The sequence below is a fragment of the Telopea speciosissima genome, chromosome 9 (genome assembly GCF_018873765.1).
Source record: "Telopea speciosissima isolate NSW1024214 ecotype Mountain lineage chromosome 9, Tspe_v1, whole genome shotgun sequence".
NCBI classification, from domain to species: domain Eukaryota; kingdom Viridiplantae; phylum Streptophyta; class Magnoliopsida; order Proteales; family Proteaceae; genus Telopea; species Telopea speciosissima.
This window is the reverse complement of record NC_057924.1, coordinates 62,516,301-62,540,096: the sequence shown is the minus strand read 5'-3', so window position 1 is coordinate 62,540,096 and position 23,796 is coordinate 62,516,301. Positions and strand designations below refer to the sequence as shown.

General features: G+C 42.3%; 1 protein-coding gene across 2 annotated transcripts in view; it reads left to right on the top strand.

Annotated features, from left to right (window-relative positions):
* Positions 1 to 2,509: 2,509 nt before the first annotated feature.
* The window catches only part of LOC122638544 (protein NAP1-like), an 87,728-nt gene continuing 66,441 nt past the window's right edge, over positions 2,510 to 23,796 (top strand). The window contains exons 1-5 of one of the 2 annotated variants that reach the window (XM_043831383.1): positions 2,510 to 2,931; positions 3,011 to 3,088; positions 14,048 to 14,128; positions 14,221 to 14,301; positions 14,391 to 14,473. In XM_043831383.1, coding sequence (XP_043687318.1) covers positions 2,548 to 2,931; positions 3,011 to 3,088; positions 14,048 to 14,128; positions 14,221 to 14,301; positions 14,391 to 14,473 — 707 coding nt within the window. In that variant the 5' untranslated portion in view covers positions 2,510 to 2,547. Of the gene's footprint in view, positions 2,935 to 3,010; positions 3,089 to 14,047; positions 14,129 to 14,220; positions 14,302 to 14,390; positions 14,474 to 23,796 lie in introns of both variants that reach the window. The other variant, XM_043831382.1, reaches the window with a different exon arrangement.

Genomic DNA, 23,796 nt, shown 5'->3' with positions numbered 1-23,796 from the left:
GAGTCGGGAACTCGGGATTCAATTGAGGTTTAATCCAAAGCCCTTCTAGTGGAGTAGCTATTTGTTATATGGTGGCATTTGTTGGGAGTCAAACGTTATTCACATTGTTATCTAATCATTGATTAAAAAGTTCAAATTTTATTTTGTTTCTGCACATATCAATTTAATATCAATATCGTCAAGGTTTTCTAAAGCTAATGACATTAAATATTACTACAAAAATTATATAATGAACCTAATTTAAAGGGAAGCTTTTGTTTTCACAGCCTCATTCTGATGACCTTATCAGAACAATCTAACATTTTTTAACCACATAGGCAGCTGACTTGAATTAGTTGTACTTTCTTTAGATTAATTGTATGTAAAATTTCATATGCAAATTTAGCCAATAACGTTCCATATATGTTCATGAATTTTTTTATTTTTCTATCACTCATGTATGTCCATGCACCTATGAATAAATTCTAACTAAAATAAATCCACCTAGGACCTAGGAATAGTGTCATGAATGAAAATTTGGAAAAACATTTGTTCTTTGAACAAAATAAGTACAAGCAAGATTTTGAAAGAAAAAAAAAATCATTCAATTTAAGCTTATAAAATCTCTTTGAAAAAATAAAAAAAAGTTTTGGAGTCCAGTTGTGAGGTTTGAATAGTAGGTACTTGTTGTAGTGCATAGATTTTGAAAGTCCATGTTATTTGGCAAAATCCATTTGGGTTAATACTTCACATGTGGACAAATGACATTGGGATCTATTCACAAAATTTGGACTCTATGTGATTTGTCATTTGGTAGATTTTGAGACGTCTTAGAAAAATTTCCCTAATAAAAAATAGGGAAACAAAACGTTGCAGTGTCTTATTAGAGAGTGTGTCCATAAATTGCCTTCTCTACCAATTTCTCTCTCTCTCTCTCTCTCTCTCTCTCTCTCCTTCCAAGTTATCCGTTCATAGCGAGGTTTCATTTCTTAGGCTATGTTTGGAATGCAAAAAATAGATAAAAAATTCGTAATGACAAAAGTAATAATTATTTTTATGGATCTCTTTGTTTGAGGTACGATGTCTTGTATTCCATCGTTTGGATTTGTAAGTTGATTTCGAAGAGCCATTAAGATGTCGTTGGCCTTGTGGCTTGAAGGAATTGGCCCACTTATGCATTAATCTATTGTATTGACGGGGCCTCAACCAACTACCATGTCCATTCTTTTTTATATCATTATAGGTTTCGTTTTTCAACACTCTTTATTCTTTTTCAAAAATTTTCTTTCCTTACCTTACAAACATAGTCTTAGGGAAGGGCTCTTCCGATCTGCCATTAGATCAACAATGCTACAAAATGATGTTCACTATTGAATCAATTACATTTGAAAGAACAACTTAACATAATCCATGTGTTAATGATTTGCTAATCATATCCTTGCTTAAAATCCTTAGGGCTCTTGTGAGTTGACAGGTTGAGTTGTGAGACTCTCTATCTATAGTTTCCTCCTTCCCTTCTTTACCTGTGCTTTTTGTTTTTACCACATATAAATAATCGTCAGCAAATGTCAGCAATTACACGTGTCCTTTAAAAAACAGTATTAAAATGGTGAAACTGAGCTTAAAAAAAAGGTCCAACTTAACCGAAGTTGCCATCATGTTGTCTTATTGTCAAAGACACGTATGTCCTCCATTACTGATAGTCCCAATTCTTTAATTTCTAAAATACGCACTATGCGTACCTAACTTAGAAGTCAACGATGTTATCATGTTATGCATCTACTGTCATCTAACAGTCTAACACCATACCATCACCACTTTCGTAACTTCTGCAACTTTTCTTTGCCTACACTATACACACATCAAGATTGATGGAGATCGTCCATTTAGCATATTTTGAGATTGAGATTGAGAGTAGTATGATATTATGCTGGCCCTTTGTACTATGTTAATATGTGAGGGAAGCGTATTTAACGCCCTGCGCGTGTTAGATTTCATGAGCACAGTTACAAGATAATTAAAAAAAAAAAAAAGGAAAAGAAAAGAAACAAATGGACGGCGGTCTACTGTTTTCCTGTGTTTCAAATGATGAAAGGAACAGCTAAATTTTTTACTAAACAATCTCACTCCCCTCAATTCCTCAGATCCGAAGATTTTGCTTTCAATTAATAGATTTCGAGAATTCTTATAGGGATGGAGCTTCTCAATTGATCTCTTACTATTGTGGTATTCTTCTTCATCTTCATCTTCTTCTTCTTCTTCTTCTGCTTATTTCTGATTTAGTTTCCTTCTTTGATTCTTTGCTGCACTAGAGTACAGTCAATGCATCTTGGAACTCTGCTTTTATGATCGTGTTGATTCATGTTAATTCACTTCAGCATTTACATAGAATTGGAAGAACTGGAGCGGAAAATGGATTAAACTTTGGAAGTTGATTCAAGTAGTAGGAGAGAAGGATGGAATATTTTGTGCCTCTTGTTTTTTCCCCTTTTCAAATTAGTAGTCTATTCAACTGTTAACCTAGCATCATTTGCATTTGCAGTAGCAGAGATTTTGAAGGGCTTATTCATGGCAGATTATAGACAGCAATTTTCTGCTCAAGATGAGTCGCCTAGATCGAGGGAGTGGGATGGCTCATCTAAATGGAATGAACAATTTAATTCTGAAATGCCTTCTACAAGCTGGAAGCCTGCTGGCTCTGAAGAACAGCCACTGAATTCGGGAGCTGCTCAGAAGGGTTTGAACATGCAATGGGTGGTACAACTCACTGATGTTGCTGAAGGTTTACTGGCCAAGATGTATAGATTGAACCAAATTTTGGATTATCCAGATTCAGTTTCAAATGTTTATTCTGATGCATTTTGGAAGGCTGGTGTGTTTCCAAATCATCCCAGAATCGGTATGCTGGTTTCGAAGAAATTTCCTGAGCATCCTAACAAATTGCAAGTAGAACGAGTAAGCAATTCTGGTCTATTTCATGGTGAGAGTTTCATATGAATGAAAATGGTAATTCCTAGGAAAAATATTTGTGCAGGTTGATAAGATGGCTCTGGATGCTTTGCATGATAATGCTGAAGTCTATTTACAAAGTCTGGAACCGTGGGTGCTGGTATAAATACAATTTTTTGTTAATTTTATGTTGCAATAAAAGAATGTCCTGCATACTTTGGCTAGGAGAGCATGAATATGTGTGCCAAGTTTATTGGTGTACTATGACATTTTTAGTGTTGTTTATCTTGGTTAATTGAGAATAAATGTTTGTATCATTCTCATGCATTGTGTTAAGGTTTGAGCAACTGTTCGTTGAATTGACTAATAGGGAATCAAAGTAAGTTCCTTAGCTATTGTTTAAAAGGAAAACAATGCGTTGCCTGCTGCTGTTGGAGAGAGAAATCTTTTGCTGTAGGGTTTTTTCAAAACACACAACAATAACAAGAATCCAAATTTGAAATTCTATTATTTTTTTTGCATGTATATGCATACATCATTCACTTAATGATTGTTTACAGTTTTTTGTACATGTCCTTCAGTTACTCATTGTTTCCATCTGTATGCAAATGCCATTCAGCTTGGCCTCAAACATTTCGTTGAACTGATTCGATAAAGTTCATTTGGTTTATGGGTTGCGTAGGACATGAACCAAAACATCAAAATAAAAAATAAGTTGGATGTCATGTTCTTAAGTACAAAACACATTGAGGAAAAGAAATAGAGAAGTATGAAGACAAGGAGAATGAGAGAGCGGAGCCTTAAGAAAGAACAAGAGAAGGAAGTTAATAAATCAAGCTAAGCTAATCCATCCCTCTCATATTATAGTATTAATGATGAAATTAAAAGAATGCCCCGATGATTATTGGTAACAGAGCACTTAAGTTAATTGAGTTCCATAACAGTATGGCTATAAGTAACAGAATACATAAATTAATTGATTTTCCATTTCTCATTTCTCATTTGTCAGTTTCTCCTACTTTGTTTTGTTTGGATCCATGTAGCTGACCCCATTAAGTTGGGATAAGTCTGAGTTTGTTGTTGTTGTTGTTGTTGTCTGATGGTTGATACTTTGGTTTGTTAAAAATTCCTTATATGAATGCATATACTGGTCCTCTGAGTTGGAAGTGATGAAAAATCCAGGAAATTGTTAGAGTTTATATGTTATAGGGGTACTTTAGGAACTAGTTAGTTAACTAGTTGCCTTATATTGTACTTTTTCTGTTTTACCTTTTACCTCCTTAGGGAGGTGTATGCAATTTCTTTTAGCTCATTAGTGAAGTAATATAGGTGTGGTGGAGACTATTCTCCAACACACAACATTGCACCATTTTCTCTTCTTCTCTTCTTCTATCCTTCTTCAACCTCCTACCTTCATCTTTCCTTTGTTCACTTGTTGTCTTTAACTTCCAACTTGGTATCAGAGCTTAATTTGTTGGTTTGGGAGTCGATTCACCTTCTTGTTCTGTTTCTATCCTCTCTTTGGAACCCTAGGTTACAAATGGGTTCCAAGGAACGTGTTATTATGTGAAAAGCTTGAAGATATCTTACAAGAGGAATGAATGAAGACCATGGAGCCACAAAAGGAGGAGTTTACTTGAAGAAATAAGGGTTTGGAGCTCAATCTTGCTGTGCAGCAAGTTACTGCCAACTTCTTGGTAATTTCTCCTCATCTCCTTCATTCGGTTGTCCTTGGAGCTGAGTTATGGCTCATTTGAATCGCCCTAGGGTCTACTTGAACCCCCCATGGTCTCGGTTCATATCCTCAAGGGTAGTTGCTTCAAAAGTCATCTTCTTTTTGGATTTTAAGGTACCGCCAGGCTCTGTTTTCGTCTGTGCTGCTGGTGTCGATGGACTATGCTGCTTCTTTTTTTTTTTTTTTTTTTAACCCGAACTTATCTGGGACCCGAGTCAGCCCCTAGACGTTTATTAGAATAGTCAAAAAATAAAGAATACACGGGGGGGGGGACATTCCACCTTACCCCTAACCCCAAGTGCCGACGCACTCAAAACTACAAAAAGCCAAACAACGCCCAAAAGGTCTTAAGCTCTGAGAACGGGCAAACCTGCCCTGTCCTCACGAAGAATAGCCTGTATCTCTCCCTCGGGATTGCACCCTTGCTGGAACACGGCAGACTCCCCTGCAATACAAGCTAGATTGGCAAACCAGTCCGCAACTCTATTGCTTTCCCTGAAAGCGAACGTCACAGAAGCCCAAAAGGACATAATCAAGGCAACTACCTCGCCAAACCAATACCAGCCCTGCCATAGCGAACACTTCCTCTGGTTAACCATCCTGACCGTGGCAGCAGAATCTGAGTTGACAACAACATCAAGAAGACCCAACCCCTGACACAAGAGCAAACCATCCCTAAGGGCCCGGAGCTCTGCAGCCGAATTGGTGCAACTGACATAGAAGTTAGCAAAGGCCGCCAGCACCTCCCCATTCCGGTTTCTTATGACTCCCCCCCCTTCCAATCCCTGGGTTTCCCTTGCACGCACCATCCACATTCAGCTTAACCGAGATAAAGGAGGGACACCAGTAAACAGGAAGAGGAGGCCTCCTAATCGGCGTAGGCGGGGTAATGCCCAAGCACTGCAAAATAAGGCGGTCCCTCATTGACCTCGAAAGCCCAATCTTAGGGGGATGGTGACATTCCCTCACCCATGCCTTAATTTTCTCTACTAGTAACCCAGCAGTGCGCTTATTCTCCCCATGCCTTCTGTTATTCCTCTCTTTCCAAAGCTCCCAAACAATGAAGGAAGGGAGGATACCTGTGATGAAGGCACTCAGGCTGTTATTGTTTGCCAAGTTATGCCACATGAGGATTCTACTCTTGACAGTCTGGTAAGGAAAACAAGCGATGTCAAAGAGCCTGGCAAAGTAATCCCAAACTTTAGAGGCTGTACCTCCAAATAACAAACAATGGTTCGTCGTCTCCTGTTGAGGCCTCCCACAACAGTTGCATTTAGACGCCAGGGGAATACCTATAGACATCAAAGCCTAATCAGTGGAAATCTTACCATTCAGGAGCTGCCAAGAAAAGAAAGCCATCTTCAAGGGAATAGCCTGGTTCCAAATCCACTTTGCAAAAGAGATCGCAGGGGACTCACTCCGAATCTCATTCCAAGCTGATTTGGTGGAGAAGGACCCATCACTAGAGGGAGTCCACACCAGGACATCCTCACCCTCCGTAAGAGCAAAATCACCTTGAGTTATGCTGTCTCGGACTGCATTCGAGTCAATAAAACCTAGAATGTCCTGCCTCCAAACACCATTCACCCCCAAAACATCCTTCACGCACAACTCCGTGTTGACGCTCAGAGCATTGTCAACATAATCAATAAGTGGGCCAGCCCCTGACCAGTTGTCTAGCCAGAAAGAAATCCTGCCCGATCCAATCAGCCATCGAGATCTCTCCAACAAGAATCCCTTAAAAGCAAGAGTATTACGCCAAGACTTCGAGCCCACACCATGCCGATCAACCAAAGAAATATAGAGATTCTTTAAAGAACTTGGCCCTGAAAAAGGAACTCCATAGGGACCGATCAGAGAGAACCCTCCAAAGCCCCTTGATCTTGAGAGCCAGCCCCATGTCTTCCAGCAGCCAGATTCCCAACCCCCCTTCTGACTGCGGCCTGCAAACTTTTTCCCAACTCACCCAGTGCCTCCGGTTGCCCCACTCTGAACTGCCCCACAGAAAATCAGCAAAAATCCTGTAAATCCTCCTAGTAACTGCCTTAGGCGGGTCCAGAGTTGCAAGAATGGAGGAAAGGACATGTTTTAGGAGAGTAACACGTCCCCCAGCAGATAAGAGCTGACCCTTCCAGCCTACCACCTTTTGCCTTATTTTATCCACAAGCCCATCAAAGAAACAAATCTTGAGCCTTCCCGAGTGCAGAGGAGCTCCAAGATAGGGAATTGGAAGAGACTTCCTGACAAACCCTGTAACAGCCCCAACCATTTGAGCCCTAGCCATTGAGACCCTGTCTCCCATAATAAAACAGCTTTTCTCCTTATTGACCAGCTGCCCAGAGAAGCCCTCATACCTGCCAATGAAACCCATCACTTGCTAAAGGGATCCTTTCAGGCCCCTAGCAAAGATAATAGTGTCGTCTGCGAAAAGGCAATGGGATATTCCTGGGCACCCCCTAGGGAGCTTGAAGAAGGAAGCGTGCCCCTCCTAAAAGAGATTTCTGATGCCGCTGCTCAACACCTCCTCAGCCAAGATGAACAGGGAAGGAGACAAAGGGTCCCCCTGCCTGACCCCCCTGGTTGAGTTGAAGAAGCCGGACTGTTTGCCACCCATCACAATAGAGAACCAGCAATTTTCCACTGTTTTCCGGACCAAGGCAATCCAGGCCTCATTGAACCCGAACCTAGACAGGACCAACCAAAGGAATTTCCACTCCAGCCGATCATAGGCTTTCGCCATGTCCAGCTTGAGAATCACATTACCCCCTCGGGTCTTCCTGTTGAGATCCTATGCGACTTCCTGGACAATAGAGAGATTATTATGTATGCACCTGCCTTGTACAAAAGCCCCCTGCTCTTCTGCCACCAAAGAAGGGAGGAGAACTGCCAGCCTGGACACAACAATCTTGGCAATAACTTTATAAGAGAAATTGCAAAGACTAATGGGGCGAAAATCAGCCATTACCTCAGGGTTGTCCTTTTTGGGGATGAGCACCAAGTTGGCCGAAGTGAAGCTTCTCGGCAGGACCCTGCCTTAAAAAAAATCCACCACCGTAGCCCAAACGTCCTTACCGACCACCTCCCAGTAGGCAGTCAAAAAATAACTTGAGAACCCATTCGGGCCTGGAGCACTATCACATGACAAGTCAAAAACAGCCCCCTTCACCTCTTCAAGGGAGGGAGGTGCAATAAGGGCTGAGTTATCGGCATCGGAAACCACCTGGGGAATAACTGCCAACAGCTCCTCATCAATCGAGCAACCCTGGGAGGTTAAAATACTGGAAAAGTGACGCACTGCCTCAGCTCGCACCCCATCTGGATCCGTAATCCACGTACCATCCACCCCCTTAATGCTGTCAACACACATCCGCCTCCTTCTGACATTAACCATAGAGTGGAAAATTTTCGTATTACGGTCCCCCTCCTTCAACCACCTCACCCTAGACTTCTGCCTCCAGAAAATTTCATCCTGAAACAAAGCCCCCTCGAGGGTGTTTCTGGCCTCACTGAGAGCATCCCTAGCATCCATACTGCCTCGCAGGTCGGCCTCAGCCTCCGCCCTACTAACTGCAGCCTCCGCGTCCCTAACTCTTTGATGCACATTGGCGAAGACCTCTCTGTTCCATTTGCGGAGTAGCTTAAGCTTCAAGAAGAGGACACTAAGGGGCGGGCTCGCCGCTGGTCTTGCCCATTGTTCCCTCACAAAGTCCTGGAACCCTGGGTGAAGTAACCACATCTGCGAAACTTGAAAGCAGAGAAGCCCCTATTGCTGTCCGCCGAAAAAGAGAGCAAAATGGGTGCATGATCGAAGCAGGTCCGATTAAGGTGGGTGACCTCACACTTTGGAAACGCCCCCATCCACGCTGCATTCACTAGGAAACGATCCAGCCTAGCCAGAACTTTCCTTGCCCCTGATTGATTGTTCGACCAAGTATACATGTTGCCACAATAACCCGCATCGATTAGCCCAGCCCTGCTCACAAAATTACCAAACTCATCTAGCGCCAATGAGCAAGCCTGTCTTCCTCTTACCTTTTCGAGCGGGGCCACCACCGCATTAAAATCTCCACCCACCACCCAAGGCAAAGAGTTAGTTCTGGAAAACAACTCAAGCCTCTCCCACGTCTCCCTCCTTTCTCCCACTGAGCACAGCCCATGAACAAAAGTAATAGTAAAAGGAGCCGCATTAGAGTCCAAACACTCCATAGTAACGAACTGGAGGTGCTCCTCCACCACCATAACTCGCAACGCAGCCTTCCAGAACACCCACACTCTGTCAACCACATGACAAGAATCCATCCCAATCCGCCTCATAACCTTATGCGCCTTAGAGACCAGCGCTTTAGGCTCAGCAACCGCCACCATGTCCACCTTGTGCAAACTAATTAACATTTTTAGGCGCCTAGCAGTAGGCTTATTCCCAATACCCTGAGCATTCCAAAATAAACAACTCATTCGGATTTGGTTGGGGCTGTTTCCAAGGATCTCATCGATCTTGTGACACGACGAAGGGTAACCTCTCTGGCAGGCCTCCCCCTCTTAGATTTCCGGAACTTCGTCCTGTTATACACCTTGGCCGCAGTAAGAGAGCTAGATCGAGGGGGGGGTCTTTCTCCTTTCCTATACCCCAACTGGCTCAGGCGCTTCTGTTATCCCACCCTCCCTGCCAAAAGTTCTTCCAATACGGTCAGCCATAGTAGCGCTGAAAGCTTTGAAGCTTTCCAACAAGGCTACACGGCTAGCAGCATCCATCTCCCCTTGGGCTAAACCCTGTGAGTCATCAATAACTGCCCTCAAAGGCCCATTACCATTCTCCAAAAAAGGCTGAGTATCCTCATCCACAGACTGCGAACAGTCCACCAAGTCGTTTGCACCCACAGCGGCAGAGTCTCTACTCACCTCTAAGCTCGGCGCCTGCATTTCTCCCGTTACAGCTGCCGTGGCAATCCCCGGCCCCTGCAACTGTCCTGACTCTCCTCCCCTCTCCACACAAATAATTTCGTCTTCCTCCAGCGCGTGAACGACGTCACCCTCCCCTGTCCCCATAGGCACTGTAGTCGCCGGAATAAGAGGAGCAACCTCTTCCACCGCCGCAGGCTGTGCCACAGGCCTCCATCGGCCCCCCTTCCACCACTGCCCAGTCGCCCCACCAGGCCATTCTGTTGCCGAAGCCCCACACCAGCACCCCTAGAAGATCCCTCTCCGCTAGGGATGAAAACCCCTTGACTATTCCTGCTGGCATCACCCGAGACCAAACGAGGCTGACCATCCTTCCCTGCCTCTGCACCCGTTGCCTCTAGGCCATCATGCCCTGCGTCACCCAAGCCGATAATCCCTTTTCCTGCATCGGCCGATACAACAGGATTTTTCAGCAATTTCCTGCAACTCCCACTGGAGTGACCCAACTTCAAGCAGCCATCACAATATAAGGGTAGCCCTTCATAAACTACCTTTTGGTAAAAACCCTCAGAGCCGCAGCCTATCCACACCTTCGGAGGCAACGCAGAACGCAGGTCCACCTCCACACAAAACCGTGCTTCAACAGTCCGAGTGCAGTTCGCCGTGGCTCCGTCCACTTTAAAAAATTTACCAATCGTCCCTGCAATCGAAACCAGGAAATTACCCTGGTAGAAGTTCACCGGCAGACCTGAAAGAGCTACCCACACCGGGGCAAACGGGGATTCCCATCCAGGAGCAAAGCTCGATGTCCACTTCATGAATCTCAGGAGAAAACCTTGAATGTAAACTTGCCCCTTCATCCAGATCTTGACGTAGTCCTCTGTAGCAGTGAAACGAAGGAGCACATGTCTGGAATCCAAGGTGGAGACGATGATGTCTGCCTGCAAGAAAAAGCCCTTTCGAAGGTGCTCCTTGATCGCAAACAAAGAAGGTCGGCCGTGACTGCACTTTGCGATCAGAGATGTTGCAAAACCAGATTCCGATAACGCGACCTCTTCTCTTGTGAAGAAGACAGTAGGTTCCCCAAAGTGTGACGCTGGCTTCTTGACTTCAATTGTGGCAGGAGCAGCACGCAGTGAATTGGCCACGACGGAAGCAAAAGAGGGCCTACCACCTCCAACCCCACAAGGATCAGGGGGGCGCTCCTCCCGAGGAGGGGGAGCAGCCTTGACCTAACCCCACGTGAATGTCAGATCTTATCCTTCACCACCAGAGCCAAACGTGCGCACCCTCAAAACCAAAAAATGGACTATGCTGCTTCTTGCTATGTAGTTTGGATGATTTATGTTGTTTGGGCTCTTTATGTTGATGAATGAGATCATTGTGCCTTGAGACATATATATTTGGAGTTTTTCTTTGTCAAAGTATTGCCTGATTTGCCAGCTGGACTGTGGTTACCTGTGTTTGATATCCTCTTTTTGGGTTGAGCAATGACTCGCATTTCCTTTGGTAAAGAACTGGACCCTTAGAGGTCAAATCGATCACAATCAGCCAAGAAAGGATTATTTTTTTGCCTGTAATATTGATGAGCAGTGTTGTTTGAGCTCTTGGTATTGATGAGAAGTGTTGTTTGAGCTTCCCTAGTGGCTGTGTGATGAAGATATGCCTTGACAGTCTTGATGGAGTTGCTTTTCTTTGAGATGTTTATCTTGTTTGATTGCTGGACTGAAATTACAAGTGTTTGAAAAGCTTTGTTTTTTAACTTGTTTGGGTAGAGTGTGTACTCCCCATTGGATTTGGGTATCATTCCTATTTCTTGTGTATTCCTACATTATGTCAGTTGTTAGAGGAAGAGGTCAACTTCCACCCCAAGGGAATGCCAGGAAAAGATTCAGCTGTGACTACTGTGGGAAATATGGACACACTTAAGAGAGATGTTGGATACTTTATGGCTATCCCCCTGGTATGCATGGCAGCAGGAGAGGGGGAGCTAGAACATCTTCTATGAGGCTTGAGGTTGAGCCTATGGGACTTCCATCTTGACTACAGACAGACACCATTCATGATGATAATGCAGCCTTACACCGGATATTGCAGCCCCGCTACTCTTCTACTACTCCTGCAGAGTTCAATTCTTCGGCCTCTGCCTGATTGGCTTCTACATCTTCCCACCATTGGGTCATTGACTCTGATGCCACAGACCATATGACTGGGATGTCTCAGACTCTCAGTGTTTTGATTCTGTTGGAACCGCTTTCTGTAAAAGACCGACCTTGTAGGAAAGGGAGGAAACAATATGTATATCAAACATGAGCTCTAACACGGCGGACTATCCAAAGGGGGACACGGGTGGAGCTTTAACACGGCGGACTATCCAAAGGGGGATACGGGTGGATAAATAATTTCAACACCTGCCCGCTCTCAGGGGGATTCGGTACCATGATCCCTGCTTGCTCTGATATCATGTTGAAATTCTTGAATAATGGCTTATGAACAATGTGCCCACAGCCTCTTTATTTATAATCAGAGATCATTACAATAAAGGAAATAAAATCCTAGTCAAATCACATGTGCAACATGTGCATAATGAACTTGGACACTTTAATGTATCCGGGTTCGAGTCACGGATCAACGGGTAATCCGTGAACATTCAACACTCCCCCTCAAGTTGGTGAATACATGTCAAACATGCCCAACTTGCTAACAATAGAACAAAATAATTTACTACCAATTCCCTTAATATGAATATTAGCCACTTGATCACTAGACTGAACAAACGGAACACAGATGATCCCTTGCTCGAGCTTTTCCTTGATAAAGTGCCGATCAATCTCAACATATTTGGTGCGATCATGTTGGACTGGATTATGGGCAATGCTGATTGCGGACTTGCTGTTGGAATAGAGTCTCATTGGAAGGTCAACTAACAATCCAAGATCTTGGAGAAGTCCTTTGAGCCAAAGAAGTTCGCAATTGCCTTATGCCATGGCTCTAAACTCAGCTTCAGCACTTGACCGAGCAAACACTGCCTGCTTCTTGCTTCTACAAGTAGTCAAATTTCCTCCAACATAGGTGCAATATCCAGAGGTGGACCTTCTATCATCAGGGCTGCCTACCCTATCCGGATCAGTAAGCTTCTACTCAGAGATGACTATGTGAGGAATATAAGACTCCTTAACCAGAAGAGGACTTTAGGTACCTTAGGATTCGGTATGCTGCCTCCAAGTGAGAAGAGTGAGGATCATGTATAAACTGGCTGACTACACTTACTGCAAATGCAATATCTGGTCGGGTATGAAACAATATTATGTGCTTAATTTACTTGTTTTACTTGCTAATTATGTCTCATATCATTCAAACAATGTGTAGAATAGGCAATATTACATTAAAGGTTCGGCCTTTACTGCCAACCAAAGGTGCAAATCCAAAACACCAAATTGGGTGTTTTTTTTCTTCAATTTGAACCTTTATATATCTTTATTAAGCCTAAAACAAGCTTACCTTAAAGTTTCGGAGCCAACTATGGCCATATGGCCATCGAAACATTAAAAACAAATACACTGTCTTCTCGAGATCTCGGTAAACTCGACCTGGTTGAGACCATGGTTGAGATCGAGTTTTAGAACCTTGATAAAGGGCGTACCTAGTCACGAGGTGTACGCAACCTTACCCCGCTTTGAGGATATTTCTTATATAGATTGTTTTATTCGTTAAATATATTATGCTTAAAAAGAGTGTATTATGCTTAAAACTCTAGTTTTACATGTATCTTAATTATATCCAATGTTTCTTAGCATCTCTCCGATAGGTATCTTAAAATCAGCTTTCCGATATGCTGCCTGGTATTGACACTTTAAACCTTGCATACAATAGCTATTATTAGTGCAGCTTTAGTCTTTCATAATCTACTGACCTGAAGAAGTCTTCTCTTCTCTTCCTCTTCACTTTCTTTAAGATAGAATTGTACTAATGGAAAGCAACATATTTTTGGTCTTTTGGCATGAATTTATGTGATTCTTTTGACCAAGCAGAACATGTGACATGTTCCTCGCTGCTGCTTGATAAAAATTTGGGCAATGTTTCGGATTTCAAGATGATCAGATGGACAATTTCATGAATGTGTTGATACATACATCCAACCATATGATTCATTGGTTGAATCTAAATTAGATGTAGATATTGTTCACAGCATCTGTGGAAGTGGGACTTGTGGTTTTGTGATTATGATTCTCTTGGTTTATTTTTCTGCGCTGTTTTTATATTATGATTAGTTACCTCTCTCTTGTAGTTTGCCCTAGCTTAAAATCTCATCTTCAGTGAATGAATGTTCATCTGAGATGTCCATATCATACTTAACAATCTTATTTTAGATATCATTTAGGCAGCTAATATTGTGGTACCTGGACACTTTTGATTTAAAATGAATTATTGGTGCATCTCAAGGATTTTACTTTTTTTTTTTTAATTTTCTTTTGTGTGTATCAGCTCCTTCTTGATTTGATGGCATTTCGAGAACAAGCTTTGCGGCTTATACTAGACCTAAGTAGTACGGTCATTACCTTACTAGTAAGTTGTTAAATTGTTTATTGTGCTCTTTTACCATGGAAATGATTGCATTGTTACATGATCATTTGTAAAATGGCGCTGATATTTTGCAGCCTCATCAAAATTCGCTGATTTTGCATGCATTTATGGATCTCTTCTGTTCGTTCATCCGTGTTAACATCTTCTCTGAGAAGGCAAGTTTAGTTTCCTTTTCTTCTTGGATATTTCATAGATACATATGTACTTATAATTCTGTACTGACAGATTTAAGATTTTGTGACAGATTCCTAGGAAAATGATGGTGCAAATGTATAACCTTTTGCATGCCATGTTAAGAAATGGTAGAGACTGTGAATTTTATCATCGGTATGATTAATTTTATTGTTATTTCCCCAATCAAATGGTTTAGCTATTTTTCATGTTTGAGACTACTTGTTCTTGTCTCTCCTTCTTGATAGTATTCTACTTTATTGGTGCTTTTTTCATACAGTTTAAAACATTGACTGTAACGACCCAGCCCCTCTATTGGCATGATATTGTCCTCTCTGGCCCAATGGGCCTCAAGGCTTTAAAACGCGTCATGCCATGTAGAAGAGGTTACTCTTTTATCAATAGCTCAGGATCTCCCTCCCTAGCCGATGTGGGACTAAGTTTGCATCCCCTCACCGATCTCCCAAACCCCCTGGTACTCAATCGTGTCTTGGTGAGGACACCTCAACGATCTCCCAGGCGGGCCGGTACTAGGCCGTATTCTTGGGGCATTACATTAACTGGTGGTTGAGGATATATTCTTCATGGCTTATATATAATACACGACAGAAACTAATATTGATCATTTTTCCACTTTTGGTAATATATGAAGAAAACATGCTTCTTGTATGAAATGCTCTAAGTGTGCATGAACATGAACACAACAACAACAACAACTCAGCCTTTTCCCAACTAAATGGGGTCGGCTACATGGATCCTTTCAAAATAAAGTGGGGAAAATAGAGATCCACACAAAGGGAAAGGAAAGTAAGAGAATGAAAAATACAAATGAAGAAATGAGATAAGAAAAGTAAGAAATGAAAAATGCAAAATGAAAAATGAAAGATGAAAGTAAGAGGAAAGAGGATAGCCCAGGAAAATAGGAAATTCTCAGCTACATGGTGTCGACAACGTGGATCCTTGCCCTCCAATAGGCTCTATCTAAGGTCATACTTGGCACAAGACATAGACTATGCATGTCATTCTAAACAAACTCACCTATGGTCATTTTAGGCCTACCCCTAGCTCTTTTAGCTCCTTCAATCGGAATCAGACCACTCCTTATTAGGGTGTCCGCAGGCCTCCTTTGCACATGGCCAAACCACCTCAGACGACATTCTCGAAGCTTGTCGCTGATCGGGGCGATTGCTACATCAGCTCTAATACGTTCGTTCCTCACTTTATCCTTCCTAGTTTTGCCGCACATCCATCTTAACATCCTCATCTTTTGCAACACATAGCTTCGCTATATGACACTTCTTAACTGCCCAACATTCCGCCTCGTACAATATAGCAGGTCGGACAATGGTCCTATAGAACTTTCCTTTAAGCTTTAAAGGAATATGCATGAACATGAACGGCAACTCTAAATAACCTTATGGAAGATTATAAGAATCAAATTGTTTATCAAACAAGATAATTCAACTAGAAGAACCAACAGAATTGTGATACAAAGCTCGGATTTAGTGGGCTCCAACTCAATGTATGAATATTCAGAGAACAATAGATATCTTCATTAGCTGCGCACTTCATGTTCTCTTCCCCATTCCAACTCCCATGACTTGTGGCTGGCTCTTCACCAACCAGTTTCTATATTCTTGATTCAAATGGCTCTTTCTTCTTAGAAAAATGTTGACATCTGTCTATTATCCGTGCCAATGTTAAAATTTTTTGTTTCAAATGGTTGAAATTTGGTGAACATTTTGGTTTCGATGGACTTCGAAACTGTTGTAAAATGGGTTCACAGGTATTATTGTCCTTGTACCTATTCTAGAATGTTCTCTCGTCTATTATAAATAAAGAGGGGCTGTGATCAATAAGTTACAAGCCCTTATTCTCAATTCTCCACATGGTATCAGAGCGAGGATCTACTTCGGGATCCGAACTCTAATGGTTCTCATCACGAAACTCTAGGCTCTCTCTCTCCCTCCATGATCTCTCTTTCTCTTTCTCCTTCTCGGTGTTTGTGCCGCATGCACCAATCACCGCCACCACCATCTCTCTCTTCTCTTCTCGGTTCTAACCACCGCCTCCGCTACCTACACCCTTCACTGCCTCCACCACCAACACCTCTTATTGCCTCCGCCACCTACAACTTTTCCCGCCTCCGACTTCTAGTGGCTCCATCATCCTCACCTCTCTCTTGGTTTCACCCTTGGTGGTGAGTTTTTTCTTCCACCAAGGGATTCTTTGCCTATTCCATGGTTTGATTATCCCTTGATTTTCAGAAGGTGATGTTCTCCCTTGGATCCACTAAGTGTTGATGTATTTGTGATTTTTCTCTGACCAGCAACCATGGGTGATTCTGAGATCTCCTCTGCATCTACTGGACAGGAAGGAGTCAATCAAAGAGATCTTCTTCCACTTCTTGGTAGCTCCATTAAATTAAATGGGAGCAATTATTTGATGTGGGCGCGATCTTGCTACCTTGTCGTTGGTGTCCGTGGGCTTTCTGGATTTCTTACCGGAGTAGCTGTTAGGGTTCCGCTCAAGACAAATGGATGACTTCAAATTTTCTGGTGATGTCCTACCTCATCAACTCCATGGATCCTACTATAGCTGGGGGGCTATCTATTTCTTGACACCGTTGCCAAAATTTGGAAGACAGCCAAAGATACATATGCCCAGGTCGGTAATGCTGCCCAATGTTATGAACTTTGCCCGAAGATCCATGCTACAAAACAAAGGGAGTTATCTATTTCTCAGTATTATTCCACTTTGCGTAGCATGTGATGACAATTGGATTTTTATGGGTCCTTTTCCGCTACCTGTGAGACTGATGCTACTTCTTTTAAGAAATGGGAAGATGGCCTCCGTGTCTTCGATTTTCTTGCAGGCCTTAATATTGAGTTTGATTAGATTCAGGTCCATGTCCTGAATCAGGAACCATCTCCAACACTTGAGCAGGCTTTTGCCATGATGCAATCAAAGGATGATCGACATAATGCCATGATTCACCCAATTTCTTAGGAACGATCATCCCTTTCCACTAATTCTCAAAATTCATCCCGTGGTGGACTCTGTTATGGTACTGGTGATCATCCTACTCCTGATCCGGCTCCTGTGAAGTGTGACTATTGTGGCAAGGAACGGCATACTCGTGAGAAGTATTGGAAATTGCATGAGCAACCTGTAGATACTCGGGGTCACGGACAGAGTCGTCCGTCTTTTGCCAGAGCTCATCATACTTCATCTAAAGACACTGCTGCTGCTGACCAATCAATTTCTCAGGAAGTTCTCCATACTCTACGTAACCTGGTAACTCGGTTGGACTCATCTTCTTCATTGGCTCCATCTGCAGCTTTGGCCACCTCCCTGCCAGGGAATTCTGAATCGTTTACCTCTTCTGATCCTTAGGTTTTTTTTTTTCCCTGTTGGCCATAGCTACTCTGTCACATCCAATTCTTGGATAATTGACTTAGGGGCTACTGCACATGACTAGTTCTCCCCTTCAATTTTCCCAATACACTCCTTTGTTAGGTAATACCAAAGTTCGTGTGGTTGATGGTTCTCTTTCCTCTGTTTGTGGGAAGGGTATCATTAAATGCACTCCATCACCATCCCTATCTTCCGTTTTGCATGTTCCCAAGTTTTCTACTAACTTACTTTCTATTAGTAGTTTTACAAGGGAAATTGTAAAGTAACTTTTTTCCCTGATCATTATCTTTTTCAGGACCTAGTGACGGGAAATACGATTGGCTGTGGTAAGGTGGCTAGTGGTCTTTACTTGCTTGATAGTCTCCATCAACAATGATTTCCCAGTCTGATTCGTCTGCTTCTACATTGGCTAAATTACATCGGTGGCATCGTCATTTGGACCATCCTCCCTTAGGTGTTTTATCTGTCTTATTTGCCAATTTAGTGAAAACTTGTAATCCCAATAATTTTGTTTGCGATGGTTGCACTTTTGCAAAGCAAACTCGGACAATTTATCCTATTTCAGATAATCGTAGTTTGGTTCCTTTCAGTTTAATTCACTCTGATGTATGGCGCATCCCGTTGCGTTTCTACTTCTGGTTATAGGTGGTTTGTAACTTTCATTGATTGTTTTAGTCGTACCACCTAGGTTTATCTTATGCACCAGAAGAGTGATGTATTTTCTTGTTTTCAATTATTCCACAAAATGGTTCAAACCCAATTTTGATGCCAAGGTGAAGATGCTCCGGTCAGACAATGGGAAGAAATATGGTGATGGCTCATTTGAGAAATATTTGTCCCACCATGGTATTATCCACCAGATGAGCTGTGTGGACACTTCAGCTCAGAATAGCGTTGTCGAAAGGAAGAATTGGCATCTCTTGGAGGTAGCTAGATCATTAATGTTTGCCATGCATGTTCTCCCCCGACTTTGGGGTGATGCTATACTGCTGGTAGCATACCTTATTAATCGGCTGCCTTCTCGGGTGTTGTCATCTCACTGCCCCATTGAAGTGTTATTGGGTTCTTCAACTTTTGTGGTGCCTCCTAAAGTTATTGGGTGTGTTGTTTTTACCCGGAACCACCATGTTCATGGAAAATTTGATGCCAAGGGATTTCGCTGAATTTTTTTGGGTTATTCTACTACACAAAAGGGATACAAGTGTTATTATCCTCCCTCAAGAAGATTGTTTGTCACTATGGATGTTGTTTTTGGGGGACAGAGGGGTATTTTCCCTCCTCTACCCCTCTTCAGGGGGAGTCTACAAGTGAAGAGGTGTCTTTGATCATAGTTGAAAATCTCGTTTCGTTTCGGTCGAAATTTCGAATATTTCAAGTATTTCGGTTGCGGTAAAACGAAATGCAACATCGAATTAAAAAAATGCAATATTTGGGAATTTACGGTCTAAACAATGCACTGTTTCGTCGAAATTTCAGTTATTTCGGCATTTTACACCCACAAATGGCCATACAAAACTCATAGAAAAACTACAATATTTTGACGAAATTTTGGCGAAATTTCGGTATCTCAGAAATTTCGGTCTGCCCGAAATGGCCTTCCGAAACGAGATTTAATACTATGTGTTTGATTACTTCTCTCGATGTTCACATGGTAGAAGATACTTTAGTTAAACTCGAGGATGGAATAACGGGGCAGGAACAAGAGCACTTTATGATCCAAGGGGAGACTAGGAAATCAGATACCTTGAAGGATTTTATTAAAGGAACGTGGCACAAACAGACGCAAGTTGACAACACCACCACCACTGCACCTAACCAGTCATTTCTCTCTAATCCAAGTCCTTCACCTACTTCTCCTGGTAAGTCTCCTTTGGATCATAATCTAGATTTACCGATTGCTATTCATAAACCCCGTAGAACTTGTACTCAGCATCCCATTTCAAATGTCGTTTCTTATAACTCTCTTTCCCCATCTTTTCATGTCTTTGTATCCTCTTTGTCTTCTGTTTCCATCCCTAACACTTGGCAGGAAGCAATGGCTAATTCAAGTTGGAAAGATGTAATGAATGAAGAAATGAGGGCACTGGGAAAAAATGATACGTGGGATGTGTTGAGTCTTCCCCTAGGAAAGAAATCGATTGGTTGCAAATGTGGTTTCACTGTCAAACACAAGGCAGATGGGACAGTGGAAAAATATAAGGTTAGACAGGTTGCTAGAGGATTCACTCAAACAAATAGGATCGACTATTAAGAAACATTTGCTCCAGTCGCAAAGATGAATACTATTAGAGTTATCATCTCGTGTGCAAGTAACCAAGGCTGGGATCTTCAACAATTGGATGTGAAGAACGCTTCTCTTCATGGGGAGCTTGAAGAGGAGGTATACATGGACATCCTCCAGGTCTTGCTTCCAAAGAAACCCAGGGCAAAGTATGTCATCGTACGAAGGCTCTATACGGTCTAAAACAGTCACCAAGAGCTTGGTTTGGACCCATAGAGCGATGGTGTCGATTGGTTACAAATAAAGTGACGATGACCATACTTTGTTTATCAAGAAGGGAGATCTGCATATCACAGTGTTGATTCTTTATGTAGACGACATTGTCAGTGATGTTGATGAGATAAGTAAGTTGAAGACCTATTTGGGAACAGAGTTTGAGATCAAGGATCTAAGAAAACTCAAATATTTTCTTGGGATTGAGATCGCTTATTCCGCTCAAGGTATCTTCCTTTCACAATTGAAGTATACTCTTGATCTGTTATTTGAAACAGGAATGTTGGGGTGTAAGCCTTTAGATACCCCCTTGGAACCAAATACCCATCTAAATGGTAAAGATGGAGATCCTGTGGATAAGAGCAGCTATCAAAGACTGGTTGTTTGTTTGATATACTTGTCATACACACGGCCTGATATAGCATTTGTTGTTAGTGTTGTGAGCCAGTATATGCATGATCCTCACTCCATTCACCTTGTGGCAGCATACAGGATCTTGAGATATTTGAATTTTGCTCTCGGGAAAGGTGTTCTCTTTTCTTCTCATGATCACTTACGATTTGAGGCCTACACTGATGCAGATTAGGCAGGATGTCAGGATGACAGGAGGTCTACCTTGGTATACTGCACTTTTGTTGGTGGTAGTTTTGTGTCTTGGCGGAGCAAGAAGCATTCTATAGTTGCTCTATCCAGTGTCGAGGCAGAGTTTCAGGCTATGACCCATGGTATTTGTGAGCTCCTGTGGCTATAAGGACTTCTTCGTGATTTATGTGTTCCTGTTGAGCTACCCATGCGCCTATACTGTGATAGCAAATCTGCAATAAGTATTGCCCATAACCCAGTGCAACACGATCGTACCAAGCATTTTGAGATTGATCGTCATTTCATCAAGGAGAAGCTGGAGCAAGGAGTAATATGCATTCCATTTATTTAGTTTTGAGATCAGTTAGCCGATATTCTTACTAAGATCAGTTAGCCGAACAGGGCCTGGGCTAAGATTTTTGGCCCTGAGGGCGGGTTAGGGCCAGAAATTCCTGGCCCTGAGTCAGGGTCGGGTCGGGTCAGGGTTGAGACCTCGGCCCGACCCTGATTTTGACCTTGATTTTGGCCCTGAAGAAATTTCTTTATCTATTAAAAAATAGAAGCTATTATTCGTATAAACAAGTGCTTAGCACACTTGGTAGTTTGTGTTGTGTAAAAACCAATTACTACAAAAAGGTCTTGGGTTCAAGCCTCCTCTCTCACATCTTACATAGTTTATTTTAATTTAATTATTGCAGGGCCAGGGCCAATCAAGGCGGGCTTGGGCTGGGCTTGGCCCGTCAGGGTCAGGGTTAGGGTCAAGGTATTTAGGCCCTGAGTCAGGGTCAGGGCGGGCCTGGGCCAAGCTAAGGGGACTCAGGGTTGGGCTAGGGTTTTAAAAAGCCCGGCCCAACCCGACCCTGTTGCAGCCCTAGTAAAAATTTTGTATCCATTGTTAGCAAGTTGGGCATGTTTGACATTTATGCACCAACTTGAGGGGGAGTGTTGTAAAATGGGTTCAGGGGTATTATTGTCTTTGTACCTATTCTAGAATGTTCTCTCATCTATTATAAATAAAGAGGAACTGTGATCAATAAGTCACAAGCCATTATTCTCAATTCTCCACAGAAATTTTGAGTTGAAATAAGTTGAAATAGGTGACATTAGTCAAAATCAAGGAAATGAGTTGCTAGAATGCTTCATATTTGTTCTAAAACTTGTAAATCTGTGAGTATTCAAAACCTTTTCTAAACTAATCTAAGTTCCCCCGACAAAATTGCAAAGGCATATTTGGGTTGAGATTTCAAGAAAGAGATATGTCCCTAAATCTTATCATTTTGGTTCAAATTTTTGCTAGATTTGAGCAATGTTTGAATGCTTAGACTAGCAAAATAGGGTCCGAAACCAGACTACCACTTTGAGTGTTCTTTTTAATTATGTCTAATCATTCATATCTGTGTATTTACGTTTAAATAAGCCTTCCTAAAGTTTCATTTCAAATTCTTAGTTTTTCCCATATTTCCTCTCATTTTCCTTATTTCCCAAACTTCTACCAAATTTCCACAGATTTCGCCTTTTCTATGAAATATTTCAATTTCGACCGGGGTCGAAAGGAACTACCCTGTCAAAATCTCAAACCTTGATCTGAGTTAGGGGATTGTGGGACTATTGGCGGCAGCTGTACCTCCATCCAGTGTTAATTGCTCATTAGCTTGAAGGTCCCTTAAATGAAAGAGGATCATATTATTGCCTCAGATTTGATGTACTGATCTTTCGTGTAGAGAATAGTGATGTGTGATCCTGGAATGCTTGGCGGCTTCTTTATGACGTCTTAAAGTGTGCATTATATGTGGTGTCTGGGGAGAATTGCATGGAGCAGCAGATCATCTCTTTCTTATTGTACTTCTTTTTGTTACATTTTATTGAATCAGGATTGCTTGTATAACGTGTATTCCCAAGGTTGTACAAGCTCTTTTAAGTACATATTCGTTAGGTTCTTTAGGGGTTTGGGGGTAGCTTAAATATCCCCAACCCTCTCTCAACAACAACAACAACTCAAGCCTTATCCCAACTAAATGGGGTCGGCTACATGGATCCTTTCAAAACAAAGTAGGGAAAGCTAAGGTCCTCACTAAGGGAAATGAAAGTAAGAGGACTGAAGAAAAGATATAATAGAAGTGAGAAATGGAAACTGAAAGTAAGGGAAAAGAGGATAGCCCGGAAAATCAGGAAAATCTAAGCTACATGGTGTCGACAACGTGGATCCTTGCCATCCAATAGGCTCTATCTGAGATCATACTTGGCACAAGTCCCAGACTATGCATGTCATTCTTCACAACCTCTCCTATAGTCATTTTAGGCCTGTCTCGGGCTCTTTTAGCTCCTTCAAGTGGGATCAGATCACTCCTCTTTACTGGTGTGTCCCTAGGCTTCTGTTGTACATGGCCATACCACCTCAGACGACATTCTCGGAGCTTGTCGCTGATCGGGGTGACTTCCACATCATCTCTAATACATTCATTCCTCATTTTATCCTTCCAAGTTTTGCCGCATATCCATCTTAACATCCTCATCTCTACAACACATAGCTTCGCTATATGACACTTCTTAACTGCCCAACATTCCGCCCCATACATCATAGTTGGTCGGACAACTGTCCTGTAGAACTTTCCTTTAAGCTTTAAAGGAATATGTCGGTCACACAATACTCCAATCACACCTCTCCACTTCATCCATCCCACTTTAATTCTCTGTGACTCATCATCATCTATGTCACGTTTGCTTATGGGAGACCCTAGATATCTAAAATAGTCACTTGGCGGTATCTCTCTCTCCTCAATTTTCACCATGTCATTTTCCATCATAGTTTGTCTAAAGTTACACATCATATACTCCGTCTTTGATCTACTAATCTTAAAGGTTCTTGTTTCCAAGGTTGATCTCCACAACTCTAACTTCGCGTTAATCTCTGCTTTTGTCTCATGCACCAAAATGATATCATCAGCGAAGAGCATACACCATGGGACCTCGTCTTGGATGTTCTTCG